Source organism: Neoarius graeffei, chromosome 10, assembly GCF_027579695.1.
Source record: "Neoarius graeffei isolate fNeoGra1 chromosome 10, fNeoGra1.pri, whole genome shotgun sequence".
Lineage (NCBI taxonomy): Eukaryota > Metazoa > Chordata > Actinopteri > Siluriformes > Ariidae > Neoarius > Neoarius graeffei.
Genome location: NC_083578.1, coordinates 62,532,546 through 62,549,180, shown reverse-complemented (window position 1 = coordinate 62,549,180; position 16,635 = coordinate 62,532,546). Strand labels below are relative to the sequence as shown.

General features: G+C 39.5%; 1 protein-coding gene across 1 annotated transcript in view; it reads left to right on the top strand.

The window, feature by feature from the left end:
* The window catches only part of kcnq2a (potassium voltage-gated channel, KQT-like subfamily, member 2a), an 88,092-nt gene that overhangs the window by 30,867 nt on the left and 40,590 nt on the right, over positions 1-16,635 (top strand). Inside the window, exons 3-8 of the mRNA XM_060930845.1 lie at positions 6,945-7,071; positions 9,043-9,218; positions 10,635-10,763; positions 12,604-12,714; positions 12,909-13,004; positions 15,210-15,304. Coding sequence (XP_060786828.1) covers positions 6,945-7,071; positions 9,043-9,218; positions 10,635-10,763; positions 12,604-12,714; positions 12,909-13,004; positions 15,210-15,304 — 734 coding nt within the window. The remainder of the gene's footprint in view (positions 1-6,944; positions 7,072-9,042; positions 9,219-10,634; positions 10,764-12,603; positions 12,715-12,908; positions 13,005-15,209; positions 15,305-16,635) is intronic.

The following is a 16,635-nucleotide window of genomic DNA, read 5'->3' as shown; positions in this document are numbered from 1 at the left end:
CACTTTTTGTGTTCTCTGCTTTCCATCTTCATTTTGGAGTAAAGAAGTGTATGCAGGGTTTAAAGGGGGGAATGTTTTTTTTCTCCTCTCCAACCTTTACTTCCCTATAGATTAGCTTTACCTGCCTATCCACCATGCAGTTGGTACATTTTTTTTTGTTTCGGATCAGATGAGGGGGGCCCCATACATACCTTCGCCTGGGGCCCCCAATTTGCTAAATCCGCCACTGCCAGTATTTAAAATGACAGCAGCAGAAGATGTTGTGTTTGCATGTAAATATATGTTAAGAAGCAATTTCAAGTACAACTTACCTCGGGGTGGCATGGTGGTGCAGTGGTTAGCGCTGTCACCTCACAGCAAGAAGGTCCGGGTTCGAGCCCCGGGGCCGGTGAGGGCCTTTCTGTGTGGAGTTTGCATGTTCTCCCCGTGTCCGCATGGGTTTCCTCCGGGTGCTCCGGTTTCCCCCACAGTCCAAAGACATGCAGGTTAGGTTAACTGGTGACTCTAAATTGACCGTAGGTGTGAATGTGAGTGTGAATGGTTGTCTGTGTCTATGTGTCAGCCCTGTGATGACCTGGCGACTTGTCCAGGGTGTACCCCGCCTTTCGCCCGTAGTCAGCTGGGATAGGCTCCAGCTTGCCTGCGACCCTGTAGAACAGGATAAAGCGGCTAGAGATAATGAGATGAGATGAACTTACCTCAGGGATTTTCTTAGCTGTCACCAGCGATAATCCTCTCCCTGTCAAAATGGCGATTTCAGCCCATGATGCTTATCACACACTCCAGCCAGAGTCACAGGAAGTTAGCATTGCCTGGTGACACCATGCACAAAACACACCCTTTCCAACCAAAACCAGTTAACTCCTACTGTAACTACAACATAAACCAGCCTTTACCCGCTTCAAGAGCACATTAAATACAGTATTGTTGTTAAAAAAGTAGCAAGAAAGAGCGTTATTCAAGAAAGAAAAGAAAGAAAGCACAACTTTATTCATCACACACTTGTGAAATTTCCTCTCTGCATTTAACCCATCTGAAGCAGTGAACACACACATGAGCAATGAGCGCGCACACACATACCCACAGGCAGTGGGCAGCCATGCTAACAGCGCCCGGGGAGCAGTTGGGAGTTAGGTGCCTCGCTCAAGGGCACCTCAGGCCGTCCCATATTAACCTAATTGCCTGTCTTTGGACTGTGGGGGAAACCGGAGCACCCGGAGGAAACCCACGCTGACACGGGGAGAACATGCAAACTCCACACAGAAAGGCCCTCGCCGGCCGCTGGGTTCGAACCCAGGACCTCCTTGCTGTGAGGTGACTGTGCTAACCACTTACACCACCGTGCCCCCAAGCTGAAGATAGAGAGAGTTAGTGTTAATGTAACACAACGCATGAGTTAAAATTCCCTCACTGAAATCCCTCACCTGAGTTACTATCATTCCACTGATTTCCAGGGGGTTGTAATCAGGGGTCTTCAATCCGCAAAGAGCCGGTGTGCTATACTGCGAGTAGTAAGTAAGTACCGATTAACTTCTAAATGCTTGGCGTTAGCAGTGTAGTTTATATCGTCTCTGAGAAACGGAGATGTTCAGAAGCATGTAATGACCACTGAGGCGCAGATATTTTTTTTAGAGATTCACATTATGAAGTGATTATAATATAAAATATGATATTTTATGCATTACAGTATACAATAAAATGAAAACAAAATGGCAAGTCAATGTCATTATCAGACTACAGGCAGCTGCTGTTCAGCTAAATCAAACAGCTCATACATTAAAACACTGACACTGAGTTTGTGTTGAGCAGATCAGTCTACACATATTGTGTTGAATGTTGTGAACAAATTCACAGCTTATGTTCGCTTTAAAACTGCACATAACTATGTGTAAATCATATATCGTGTGTAAATTCTTCCAACACAATTTATTTAATATTGACACAAAATGTGTAAACTAGAGTGCTACACATAATTTGTGTAATTTTTCTTCACATTCCTTCTAAGAGCGTAGTGTGGAACTATATTACATTCCAGGCATTTAGCAGATGCTCTTATCCAGAGCAACATAGGACAGAACCCTGGCATACCCACAGCAGTGAGCAGTTGGGGGTTAGGTGCCTTGTTCAAGGACACTTTAGTCATTCCTGCTGGTACAGGGAATCCAACCGGCAACCTTTTGGTCCCAAAGCTGCTTCTCTAACCATTAGGCCATGACTTCTCTAGAACTAGATATAAAACTCTTAGGACCAGTTCTTAACTTTCGTTTTTAACAGCATACCTTGAACGTTAGTTTTACTGTAATTACTGCATAGTTCAGTGATGACTGGTCATGATATTAGATGTGAGGGTTAACCCTTTGGTGACTGACCCCTTGAAAATGGTTCCTCCAGGAACGATGACTTTTCAGTTGTCAAGACAATGGAAAAACTAAAATACAAAAACAGAAAGATACGTCACAATGCTCTTGTGCACAAAACAAAATGCTCTTGTATTTTAGTTTTTCCGTTGTCTTGACAACTGAAACGTCATCGTTCCTGGAGGAACCATTTTCAAGGGGTCAGTCACCAAATTAAAATCTAATTTGCAGTACATCAGTAGCTTAATAATGAAACTATTAAGGTTGAGCAATGCATAATATCATAAGGCCTCATCGATAGCATAATAAAAATGATGTGGGACAAACCTAAAAACCCGTAGAAAGCTGCCTTTGTGATTTATAATTTTGTAGTCCATAATACTCTACTGGGTTCAGAGCGTGCTCCAAATACCAGTCATGGTCAACAGAAAATTTGTAACACTTTCATTTCAACCAAAACACACTAAACTTATGGTTTTGTCATCTATACTTTCCTGTAATTTCTACTTTCATTGGATAATGTGTGCTTAGTGTGCCAAAACTTTAGATGAGTTTTTCCTCCAAAGATATTTTTAGGGACAGAAAAAGCAGAGGGTTGGGGTAGGTAAATGGGTGGGTGGGCTTGTCAGGGGCACAGTGTGTTCATGATCTTGACAGCCTTAGGGAAGAAGCTATTTAAAGGAGATACGCAGAACCATGGCCTCACTTTTTGTTTATAAATGCCTTGAGACATCAAGAATGGCACAGGAATAGTTTTAAGCGTTAACAATAAATCTGATATAGTAATTTTTACGATTAAAGTGATTTATATAGGTAGCGGTCTGAGTGAATGACCTTGACATCTGTGACGTCACTGCAGGAAGGCTATCGATCTCATCGCCATTTCTGCTATACTAAAACACAGAGCTGACTGCAACTCCGATCCTCCATTTTGAGCTAATTTATCGCCATGCCACGTAGATGTGTTGCTGGCAGGTGCAGCAACACAACAGAAGGTGGATTTACGTTGCATTCATGGCCCAAGAATGTTCAAACTGCAAAGATTTGGACGCGTTTTGCGAGAAGTTCACGGGCACATTGGGCAGCTATGAAGTGGTCTCTCTTCTGCTCTGCATGTTTTACTGAAGACTCGTACGAAACCTCTGATCTGTTGAGGAGCGTTGGCTATAAGCCCGTATTGAAAGAGGGTACAGTACCAACAATTAAAGGAAAATAAAACTACAAGAAAAGGAAAGCAAGTTCAGTTGCACCAGTTCTCCAGGAGTGTGAGCTGAGGGTTGTTGCTAAAACCCCAGGATGGGACAGGACATATTATCGCTCGGGCAGTGACCTCCCCGAGGTTGCTGCTAAAATCGGTGACATCCCGTCCCGGGTTTTAGTAATTGCCTGAGCCGAGCAGTAATGGTGGAGTACTCAGTATGGAGAAAATGGAGAATGAGTGGACCAGCCATCTGATTTCTTTGCTGGATATGCTTGCGTCAGCAGCAATAGCTTGCCCTTACGTGGAAGAAGCGAATGAACGGAGAACTGAACGAACAACTGAAAGTCAGATTGTTTCAAAACAATTGGCCACAAGATCGGCCTTCAAGAAGCGAGAACACAGATGGGTAAGATGCGACTCTTATTAGGTTACAAAACAACAAAAACAACAACACTCGTTGTTTACCTGCATTTAGATTAAGATATGTAACTTGTATTGTGTATTTGTTACCGGTATAAGATTATTTAATTTGCTTCAGAATGTGATTGTCTCAGTTCATCTGATTATTTAATTAGCCTTTTATGTTTTATCAGTGAAAATGCATGCATGTACATGTATGTTGCATAAGTTATAACACCTATCCTGTTTCAATGAGAGTCAACCCACAATCAGTGAAGTCAATCAGTCTTAGTTGAGCAAGTCTGTAATGGTATTTCTTACTTTCACTATAAATTTTTATTTATATGACTTTGGTCTGTAGCTGTAAAAGGCCTCGGCCTTAAAACCGATTCCTGCTGTGATGTCACACACTCAGGGCTGGCTGGCTCAGCGGGGCAGCTTGAATGCCAACTTTGCGGTTGATTTTAACTATCAAAAAAAAATTATTCCTATTTATGCAGCATACAAGAGTCAAGAATGGAGATTCTATCCACTCAGAAATTTATTTAAAAATAAAGGTTCTGCATATCTCCTTTAAATACCTGGTCGTCCTGGTGCAGATGCTCCTGAACCTTTTTCCAGACAGCAGGAGAGGAAACAGAGTGTAGGAGGGGTGGGAGAGGTCTTTAATCATGCAGAAGGCTCTGCAGGTGCAGTGCTGATTGTAGATCTTATAGATTGTAGAGCAAATGTAGTTGTCCATCAGATGTACTACGAGAGATTGCTGCAAATCTTGGTCACTCTGTCATCTTTGTAAGACTTAAAGTGCTGATGACACGTTTTTGCATCTTTGGCGATGTTTTATAACATAAAAAGTAATTCCCGATGATCCATATATTAATTCACGAAGGCGCCTATTTTACAAGTTATGATAAAAAATGCGGCTATTTGGGCAAATTTGACGGGGCTGCAGCACCCAGGAGACGAAAGAGGAGGAGGAGTTATATGACGTCAGCGAAAGAACCTTCCTCCTAACTTACCAGTTTGTTGTTGATGCGGCAGGTGTTCAGTTTGTCATTATTAGTATTATTATTATACATTTTATATATATATATATATATATATATATATATATATATATATATATATATATATATATATTAGTTATTATGCCTTCGCGTTGTGTTGCCGGCTTTTGCTCCAAAACCCACAAGGATGGGGTAAGTTTATTCAAGTTTCCCAGAGATCTCGAGCTGCATGCGAAGTGGGTGAAGCAAGTCAGGCGCACTCGTGACAAGTGGGAGCCCTCACCAACATCCGTCCTGTGCTCTGAACACTTCGATTTGGATTGTTTTGACACCCTTCCCAGCTTAAAAGAATCTCTTGGGTGTTCAGTTCATCACAAACGTGTGCTACTACCATCAGCAGTGCCTACACAGTGTTGCCAGATTGGGAGGTTTCCCATGCAGTTGAGCGGTTTCAAGTGCATTTTGGTGGGTTTTGAACATAGTTTGGGCTGGAAAACGTCAGCAGTATCTGTTGCCAGATACTGCTGAAGTTTTCCAGCCCAAAATATGTTCAAAACCCACCAAAATGCACTTGAAACCGCCCATTCTGGGCGGGATTCATCCCAATCTGGCAACACTGCCAGTATTCCGGAGGGGGTCTACTAGTAGCTATGCCAGATCCAAAGACAGTCCTCCTGTCAGAACATGTGTTGTGAAACGACATAAGATAAAAGTACGTAGAGCTATAGATTCTACATGATAATCATAAATGTAATCATAAAGTCGGTGTGATATCAGTCATGTATTTGCTTGTGAAAGCTTGCGGCTTTCATGTAACTGCCGCCTAGCAACGAGAGGCAAAGGGTAAAGAGGGTAGGCTATCATAGATTCTATTCGGAAGAGATCAACACAATTCTAGACTCCCAGAAGAGGAAGAGCTAGCACTAGAGAGTTCACCAGCGTTTTCATGCGCCATTTCCATTGAGTAGAACCAGAGTAGAACAGCCAGTGATCCGCAGTGTGTTCTCCCGCTGACGTCACAACATGGCCGCGAGCCACGGACCCAGTTTTCTTGCACTGTGCAATTAAAAGTTGGATATTTGCGTAACAACAGCTTCTTTTCACGTAATTATAACAGAAATCTAACATGTTTGCCATGTTGTATAGTTTATTTAAGAAATTGCATAGAGTCATGTTCGTATCATCAGCCCTTTAAACTTACTGCTGTGTCAGCTATGGATACGTCAGCTACAGGGAGTGAAAAATATCAGCTGAACTAAAGATCAAAACAAAGGACCATTTTCTCTGTGAAATCACCAGACCTGACTGTCACTGATAGGCTGCATGAATCTACAGACTGAGCTAGAAAGAAATCAGCCCCAGCTTCATATCGTTCTACTAGGTTCTACAAACAGTTATTGTTAACAGCACATAATCTGATGCCAAAGTGAAAACATTTTTGGGATCCTTTTACTCTGGGTGGAGGGCTCTGCTAGTCCATTTATACCAGCTGCCCCTGGTAGTTACTGAAAATGTACTTTAAAAAGAAAAACCGAATACTAAGCCAGGAATTTATGTTAATTATAAGCATCTTCATAAACATTGCTTTCCTGGCCTCACATACATGTGATAAGAGCCTGCAAACTCAAGATGCATTGAATTAGTCATAACAAATTTACCAGTATTACTCATGCTATTAGATACGCTTACGCTGACACCCAAGCCAGGAAATGACAAAAAAACCCTCTTTGACCAACATATAAATATTTAAAACTATTCCTCATGTTGAATCTTGGATCAGTAAATACTTGATGCAGATTGATTTTTAAAAAATTCAAAATGTACTTTTAGTGCTTTGGGCGTTACTGCACTTTCTACCTCATTTATAATTCAAACAATAATGTAGATCCTCCTCAACCTTTTCTGCTCTTATATTGGTGCCTGCTGCTGATGAGCTGTGGGATTTTATTGGTAATATGATATGTCCCCACATCTCCTCAGGAAATCGTGACCATTGTGGTGTTTGGTGTGGAGTATATAGTGCGGCTCTGGTCTGCCGGCTGCTGCTGTCGCTACAGAGGCTGGAGAGGGAGGCTGAAATTCGCACGCAAGCCCTTCTGTGTTATAGGTGAGGCCGATTGCTCTTTTCTGAGAATATGAGACAGCTGCATCTTCACTTCTGCCATGAGTCCCCCACCTCCACATCCTTTCTCTTTTCTCTTATGCTTTTTTTTTCTCCTGACACAGGAAAAACAGGCCTCGCTTGCACTTTCAGGGAAATAAAATTGCACAGTAGTTTGGCATACTCTGAGCTCAGACACTAGAATGTCAGTAGGATAGTAACCACAGCAGAATAATGGATGTTTACTTGCCCCCTCTGTTCAAGCTACCTCATTTCCTCACACTGACTAAAGAAATGCAGTGGCTGTCAGACAGGTCTCAATCACAGACTTGTTTCCTGTTCATCACTCATAATAAAAGGAAAGAGCAGAGAGACTCTTCCTTGGCCTTTAACAGGGAAATGTCCTTGTGCAAACAAACGGGAAGTGGTTCTGCTGTAGCTACAAGCAGGCATATCAGGTGAAAAGTCAAATTCAATCCAAATTGCTCAAAACTGCCCTTACTGAATTCAGAACTGAACGCTAAACAACATACTTTTTACAGAATTAAAATATGTTTATCCGTTCTTGAGATATTACAAATCAAAGATTGAAAAAAACGGCTTAATTTTTAGAAAACTGATGTAATATTATGTCTGAGGATCACACGGTCCAAAATGGACCTCATTAATGAATGAGACCAAATATTTTTTCTTAATAACGTTTCTATTTTTCAAGATATTTACATGGAAATTGGCAGGCACATAGGTGGCTGTATACTGAATACAAAGTTTGAAAAAATAGTAAAAACATATTATGCAAATTAGTATTTAATTAGTTGTAATTATGCTAATTAGGTGAAATGTTAAATTGGTACACTCTCTTCTTCACAGTTTCACCAAATGGCTTTATTTGTGCAATATAAATGATCTAAGCTGATCTTAACTCTCATTTATACATCACAAAGAAGGAGAAATCAATGTTAATTATAAAATATGCATAAATAAGCAGTGAATGTCACTCACATCCACCATTCTCTATCAAAATAAAAAAGTAGTAAAAGATTATTTCTAATACCCTCTTTGTGCTCTGTAAGCCTTTGTATTTCTAAGTAGGGCCTACTAGTGTTTATATGAAAGAATATAAATGATTGTTTCAATTAATATTCACAGCATTCAAGGCTAACCTCGAAAAAACTGTGTGAGCCACATCCAATAATCAATTCCAGTTAATTGAATTGAAATCGAGACTCGTGTTTCTGACTTCCGTTTTAAAAAACATATCATTCCGACCACTAAGATCTCAATATTTTTCAACAAAACAACTACAGTTATATTCTAAAATAGTTATTTATTTACATGCATCAGTTTGATTTGAAAAAAAAAGTAGGTAAAGCTATGAAAACTCACTTCAAAGTCTCCTGTGAAGCATAACATCAAAACTAGCAGACGAAAAATTTTGCTGAACACTTCATCAGAAATGATGAGAGCGAGAGAACATCCCTATAAAAGTTATCTGATTGATATTCATGAGTAATCCAGTTGGAAACCGATCAGAAGAGAGAGAGCTTGACCACTTTCCCGTGACTCAGAAAGCACCGACAGTTTCCAGACGTCACGCAAGCAGTTTTTACTCTATTGTACTTCCAAAGTACTGAACAGATCTTAACGAGATAAATTTATTTGGAAAGCAGAGATTATAAGCTTTTTAATGATCGTATTCATGATAGAAAATATTCAAGAGTTAAGCAATGACAGATTTGGAAACTCAGATGAGCATCTGCATGCACAATTTTCACACCACAGCCAGCGAGCATCTGATATGCCTACTACAAGAATTTTAATAAGAGAGAAAACTGATTGCAAGTGTTCCTTTAATTAACATTTATTGAAAGAGAAGGGAAGTGCCTTCAAAGAATCAATGACCTATAAATTCATGGCTGGTGCAATGACCAAGGTTTATGTTGGGCACGAAAAGTGACTAAGTCTTTTCCTGTGCAGACATCATGGTGTTGTTTGCCTCCGTGTCTGTGCTGGCTGCTGGCTCGCAGGGCAATGTGTTCGCCACCTCGGCCATACGCAGTCTCCGGTTCCTGCAGATCCTTAGGATGCTGCGCATGGACCGCCGGGCAGGCACGTGGAAACTACTGGGATCTGTGGTGTATGCGCATAGCAAGGTGTGTGTCTGCATGCGTGTGAGTGAGTGATAGGGAAAGAATTGTTCACAGCCATCACAAAGATGATAAAAGTTTGCTTACTGCCAGTAGGGAAGCACAAATTTCTCAACAAAATGATAAATTAGATTGAGTGGACTGTCAATAAAATTTTATTCAGAATAAAGAAGACTTTCTCTGTCTTACTTTAGTAGGTCTGATTTATAGCCTGTGTCATGCTTATGATATTGTGGTCTGAATGAGTACCACTTATCTGAGTATTTTTAATCGCAGTATAATCTGCGTGTGCCAATAATCAGTTAAACATTGTACTGTGATACTTTGCATTCAGAATAATGTTGTCATAGGACAAGGCAAAAAAACAGAGCAGGGCAAAAAGGGTGATACACACAGAATAATTCAAACAAATCAGAGCTCAAGACATACAAAAATACAGGCAAAATATAAGATTTAGCGAATACTGAGACGTCCATTTTTTTAAGTTTCAAGTTTCAAAGTGTTTATTGTCATATGCACAGTAAGGAACATGTCCTCTTGCACAATGAAATTCTTAGTTTGCTGTCCACCATGAATGCCAAATTACAACAATAAATAGGTGGAAGAAATAATACAAAGTAAAGGCAATATAGTGCAAAATAAAAGCAAAAAAAATAGAAATCAGACAGGAAATAGGAAATACAGCAGACGAGTTTCAGGATTCAAGGCTTCGTGCCTTCTGGTGGTCTGGAGGAGACGTGTCCAGGCTGGATTTTACACATCTTCTTTTTTTTCTCTCTTTCTTTTGACTTTAATAAGACCAAAAATTTGGCATATCCCAAGAAACCAGAAAGTGCAAAGTGTTCTGATCTGAAGACACTGCCATAATGAAAATGTTTATAAAAGTTACAAAGAGCTGAACAGGAGACTCCTTCCATAAATGTCATATAAACCTCTCCTTATGTCTCATTCATTATAGACATACATAAAATTATACATTTTTCTTTGATAAATAACAGTAATCTTAAATGTTTTTGTTACTAATTTATGTGGCGTGTCCAAGTCCTTGTGGATGAGCTGTTACTGCGGAAATAATTACGTATCATCACTTGTTGATTATGTCTCATGATACATGTATTAATATAAACCTGTGATTTGAAATATAGCCAACACTGCTATCAGCGCTGCTGTTATAGAAACTTAATCAACAACTTATCACAGGTTTGAGAATTTAATAGTGCTGTGGTATAATGTACTTTTAAGGAACACAATATTGTGATATTGTTAAACCATATTAAAATGTTACATAATTATTGTGATTGGAAAATGTGACATGGGCACATGTGTAGAGTCTAATGTCATAATCAGGTTTATTGTAAGAGTTATACTCATAGAATGGAATTGAGATCGATAACGTGTGCTATCTGTTTTGCTTTGTTATAGGAGCTCATCACTGCATGGTATATAGGCTTCCTCTGTCTCATCCTGGCCTCTTTTCTGGTGTACTCAGTAGAGAAGGATAATAATGCAGAGATGTTTGAGACCTACGCTGATGCTCTCTGGTGGGGGCTGGTGAGTATCATAACCACTAGCATCGGCCCAGGCCTTTGTGCCTTAATGCACTCCAGCACTAGAGCACTGCTGTTGATTAATGAGATTGTAGACTCTTATGTGGAATGAGGATAGCTGAGGAAATCGATCCCATTACTGTCTGAATTGAATAGAAATGCTATTGACCACAAATGTGAAAAGAGGAAGAGAACAGATTCACACACAGAGTGATGTCTGAATTCATAGTGTTTATAAATACAGTATATTAAAATTGTATTATTTGTAAAAAAAAAAAAAAAGATGCATTTTCTCTTCTGTTAGCAAAGCAAACCAATACCATAAAAGGACCATGTTAATTAAATTAATTAAATTAAATTAAACTAAATGATAATTTAGAAGCACTCCAGTGTAAAATTGAACAATGTGCTGGCCTAGTGGTTAGCGTGTCCGCCTCTCGACCGGGAGATCGTGAGCTCTACTCGTGGTTGGGTCATACCAAAGACCATCAAAAAAACGATACCTTCTGGCAAAGCACGCTGCAATACAAATGCGAGCAAGGAGTCAAACTCTTGCAGTTACCAGAGGACCAGCCCCCCCGTGACCCTAGCTATATAATACATAGTTTTCACTGACGTCAAAGCATTCCGGGGAAAGCCCTCCAGCCGCCATCTTGTGGGTCAAACAAAACGGACCATCGTCATTACCGGCTACATTATCTCGGACGAATTTATGAAGTTATATAGTCAGTTTTCTAAAATAAAGATCAATGTCGGCAAAATCAAGCAAACAGAAGTATATAGATACATTAGACGACATCTCACGACAACGGTATGCAGCCAAACTGGCCTTGATTGGGGGAATTGACCCCTACGAAGTGGACAAAGATGCATTTTCAAGTGACTATGCAGGGCTGCCAAAGCCTGAAACTGCCAAAGCCTGCTCCAAAGCCTGAAACTGACTTCATCAAACTTTAAAGGCTGTCTGATATATACACAACTTTATATATTCTAGCATTAAATAGACTGTTGAATGTTATGCAACCGTAATAAGTTGATTAAACACAAATCAAATCATACAGAATAGACCTAAAATGTTTTTCAAAAATGACCCTTGCGTGAGTGAAGTGACAAGTGTCAAATAGAAACGTGACAAACGAGCGATATTAAGTGTACATTACAATGTAAACGTACACTCAGCGGTTCCAGTTAGGCATTCTCCAGAGATTGTTCACATGATGTTTTGGTTTCCAAAAACAAACTTAAACACACTTGTTTATTTAAACAACTTACCACTTATAAAATGATCAGAGCAGACTTTGCTGTGTTTGGAAGGCTGATAATCCTTGCGGTTGATTCTCGCAAGCCATAGATTTCTCCTTTGTATGCTGAGTTTCTTTGTTTGCTCGCCTTCGTGCTCCCGTACAGTGGGAACTCCATAAAAGCTCCGCTTGACGTCATCATCTGACCTATTACGACAGCCGTGAATACAACAGGTGTGCACCATTGCTAGCTTTAAATAGCCTGCTTGGGTTCATTTGAAGACTTTGTACTCGCGCGTTACAATGTGTGCTCAGTGACCCATACGGTAAGCTTGACCCACAAGATGGCCGCCACTAGGGAATCCCCGACTCTGTGACGTCATGTGCAAACTATGTATAGGTGAGAGGCTGTGGGCTATAGAAACGGAGATCGGTGCCGCACCCATGCGTCTCAAAGAGCTAGGTAGTACTGGGACAGGAGATTGCCTGGGAAGACCAGATCCTGGTGTGGGAGGGACTTTGACTTGACTCTGAACAGGGGATAGATTTTCTTAGGATAGATTTTCTAAAATCTTATATCATGTGAAACGTCTTTTTCCTCAGATCACTTTGACCACTATTGGTTATGGGGACAAGTTTCCTGTCACATGGAATGGACGCCTGATCGCCGCAACCTTCAGCTTGATTGGCGTGGCTTTCTTTGCTCTGCCAGCAGTAAGTTCAGAACAGTCCTGCAAAAACAAACAAACAAACAAAAAAACAACAACAGTATTTTCAAGTAGGAGGTACAAATCTTTGCAAAAGATGCTCTTGCTATCTGTGTTACAAATTTATTTGCGTCCTTGTCATTTCCTTTAGTTCTTTAATCAGTTCTTTAAACAATCCACATCCACCACACATTCTCTCAGGGTATCTTGGGCTCAGGCTTTGCTCTGAAGGTCCAGGAGCAGCACAGACAGAAGCATTTTGAGAAACGCCGGAACCCTGCTGCGAGCCTTATTCAGGTAAATCATATTTTATACACCACAAGCAGGACATAGCTGCAGACCTGAACTATATTTATTGAAGCTTTCAGGGTTTTTCATTTCTAGCTTGAGCAGGGACACTGATCCTGTGCAATTGCAAGATTAGAATTAAATGATGGCTATGCTGAAGTTTTGGAATTATTATTATTTTTTTTAAATCCAACTATATAGTTAAAGAAACAAATTCCAAAAATTAAGTCATTGCTAATAATGAGATGTATGGAAATGTATTTATGCCTTTGGACTGTTATCCATATTAGCATTTTAAATTATTCTCATAGATTACAGTGTATACACTTATTCACACAACATTAGGTTTGCCTAAATGGGCTCAATGCTTCATGCTACAGTGCTTGGCATAAATATTCATCTCCCTTGAACTTCCCCCATATTATAGTGATATATCCTGGAACTGAATGTCTTCTCTCAGTTTTACATTGCTGGCTTCTGTTATTTTTGCCCATTTATCTTGGTAAAATTGCTTAAGCTTTGTCAATTTGGATGGATCCCTTTGGGGAACAGCAACTTTCAAGGCTTGCCACAGATTCTCAATCAGATTGAGGTCTGGGCTTCAACTAGGCCATTCTAGAACAGTCAAGTTCTTGATGCTGAACCACTCCACTATAGCTTTGGCAGTATGCTTAGGGTAATTTTGTTATTTGAAGACTGTTGCAGTCTCAAGTCTTTTGTAGTTTAGAACAGGATTTCTAGGACTGCCTTTCATATGGCTGCATCCACCTTGCTCTCAAACCTGACTATTTCCCTGTCCTTGCTGATGAAAAGTAATCAGACAACATGATGCTACCACCAGCATGCTTTACTGTGGGGATGATGTTTCTGACTTCTGTTTGTGCCACAACAAATTTAGAGACTTCATAGTGAAGGGGGGTGGCATGGTGGTGTAGTGGTTAGCACTGTCACCTCACAGTAAGAAGGTCCTGGGTTTGAGCCCAGCAGCTGATGGAGGGGGGCCTTTCTGTGTGGAGTTTGCATGTTCTCCCTGTGTCTGTGAGGATTTCCTCCAGGTGCCCTGTTTTCCCTCAAAGGCATGCAGGTTAGGTTAACTGGTTACTCTAAATTGCCCCTAGGTGTGAATGGTTGAGAGGAGAAAACCTCCATACGTAATAATAATAATCCAGTAGAAGGCAACAGGAAACTACTACTGTAATGTTCCTTAGAAACACTGATGGATGTTAGAGCCAGACCTGCCGTTTGGCAGAACACTAAAGAAGATAGTGAAGGGGTGAATACTTATGCAAGTACATTTTTTAATGTGTAAAAATGTATATTTGTTTATGAGCTATATTTACTTACAAGCTATGTTCATCACCTGCCCCTTGTTTAAATATTAACTTTGTGTCACTTCATGACACATAATCCCAATTAAAGGAGAACTGAAAGCAAATTTTTTATCATCAAAATTCTATTTATCTCATTTTATTAAATATAGGAATGCATTTTTGATAGCTATTTTGTCACTGCTATAGCAAGTTATGAGTGTTTGAAATATGCTCTGGAATATATCAGTCCATATGTCAAAGCAATGGCCGTAAATGAGATTCGTTGAGACCTGTGCGAGACATCGTAGGACGGAAGTAAAATGTACAGCAGAAATCAAAGTGACCAACATCTGCCAACGTTGTCAAAAGACGCGCGCGCCCTCCTTCGAATGCTGATGTAATCAAGCCGGAAGTTTTGTTTGTTTTGATAGCAATCAGGAAAGTTTGAAAAAAGTAGGCAGTAATCGTCATTTAAACTCGTTTTTGTGCAATATTTTGTTTGGAAAACAGCTTTCAAAATGGCAGCACTGACACCTGGCTGACACTTCACGTTTCGAAGTCTCACACAAGTCTCTTGAAGATCGCGCGGATAAGCGACGCCTGCCGTGGACCAAACGAACTAAATTCAACATGGCTAAAAACCAAATAGGCCGATAAGTATAATATTTAATTGCAATTAATTGCCAATACGAGTCATGATATAAGGTTACTAAAACCGAAAACGTAATTGAATAACACGTTAATTAAGAAATAAAGCAAGTTTAAAAATGACTTCAGTTCCCCTTTAAATCCATTATAGTTCTAAGTTATAAAATTAAAAATATGGAAAATTTTCAAAATGGTGTACTTATATACCTTTTTAACATTTTTCATGAGCAAAATTAAATTTATGCTTCATAATCAGGCTGCCTGGAGATTCTATGCAACAAACCTCTCTCGAACAGACCTGCTGTCAACCTGGGATTTTTATGAGCAGACAGTGTCTGTTCCCATGTACAGGTACAGTAATGCATTTTGTCATTTTATTGTCAGCTATTGCAGCACCATTTCATCATTTTTGGTATTTTGTAGTTGAATTACTCTCACTGTGATACCTTTGCTTTAATATAAGTCTCCAGTGTCTCCAGTGTGCTACTAATAATGTATAATAAACCATTTTAGCCCTTTAGCCCTTTAAAGCTAGTGCAATCTGCATTAATGCCTACAGCAGCATTCGTTTTACTGTGATGGGAAGCGTTCACTGAGCCAGCACTGCAAGCATTCTCTTCTCATTCTGCCAGAAACACACTGGCCAATTCTACTTTTAAGATATTAAATGAGTCATTAGTTCCATTTACTCATGTCATTCTACTGTAGTTTTGGTGCTTAGTATAATGAAAAAGTGAACACCTTTGTAGTTTTACAAACCATATAAACTTGTATTGCTGCTGTAGTGTTATGCAGTTTACTGTCCTTTATTCTTGTCAATGCAAAGCTGTAATCAGATACTGTGAAAGCAGAATCCATGATAGTAGATTGTCTGGTTGTATGATACCATGAATTTATCACACCACTATACAATTTCCAAAATATTTTATGAGCTGAAATAGATTTTGAAATAGATCACTATAACCATAATTCAATGGCTTTTCTTTATTTTTATTAATTAAGAGACACTTCATGTCTTAAAGTAATGATGGATGTCGTTTCTCTTTACTTAGTTGAGCGGCTCTTGACATAATATGGATTACTACAGTTGTGGAATAGGACTATTTACTGTATTATTATTATTATTATTATTTACCATTTACTGTTTGATCTCAAACACATTAAGAAGGCAAGAAACTGCATTAATTAACTTTTGACGAAGCATCTGTTAATTGAAAAGCATTCCAGGTGACTCCCTCATGAAGGTCGTTAAGATAATGCTAATAGTGTGCAAAGCGTCATCAAGGTAAATGCTGGCTACTTTGAAGACATTTTTGGGGGGTTTTAACACTTTTTTTGTTTACCACATAATTCCATATATGCTATTTCATAGTTTTGATGTCTTCAGTGTTGTTCTACAATGTAGAAAATAGTTAAAATACAGAAAAACTTATGAATGAGTAGTTGTGTCCAAACTTCTGACTGGTACTGTAGATGCTATAAGAAAAAAATATATACATTAAATTGGCAAACAAACCAAAACCAAACCAAATAACCATGAAGAAGGTTAAATCTGTATTAAATTCTTTAGAGATATGGGACTGTGGGCATTGCAGGACTGGGCAGGATTTTGCCCGCTATGTTTCTAAGTATAGCTTTATAAAAGCTTGGAAGACAGATGGGCATTGACCAGACCCAATGGC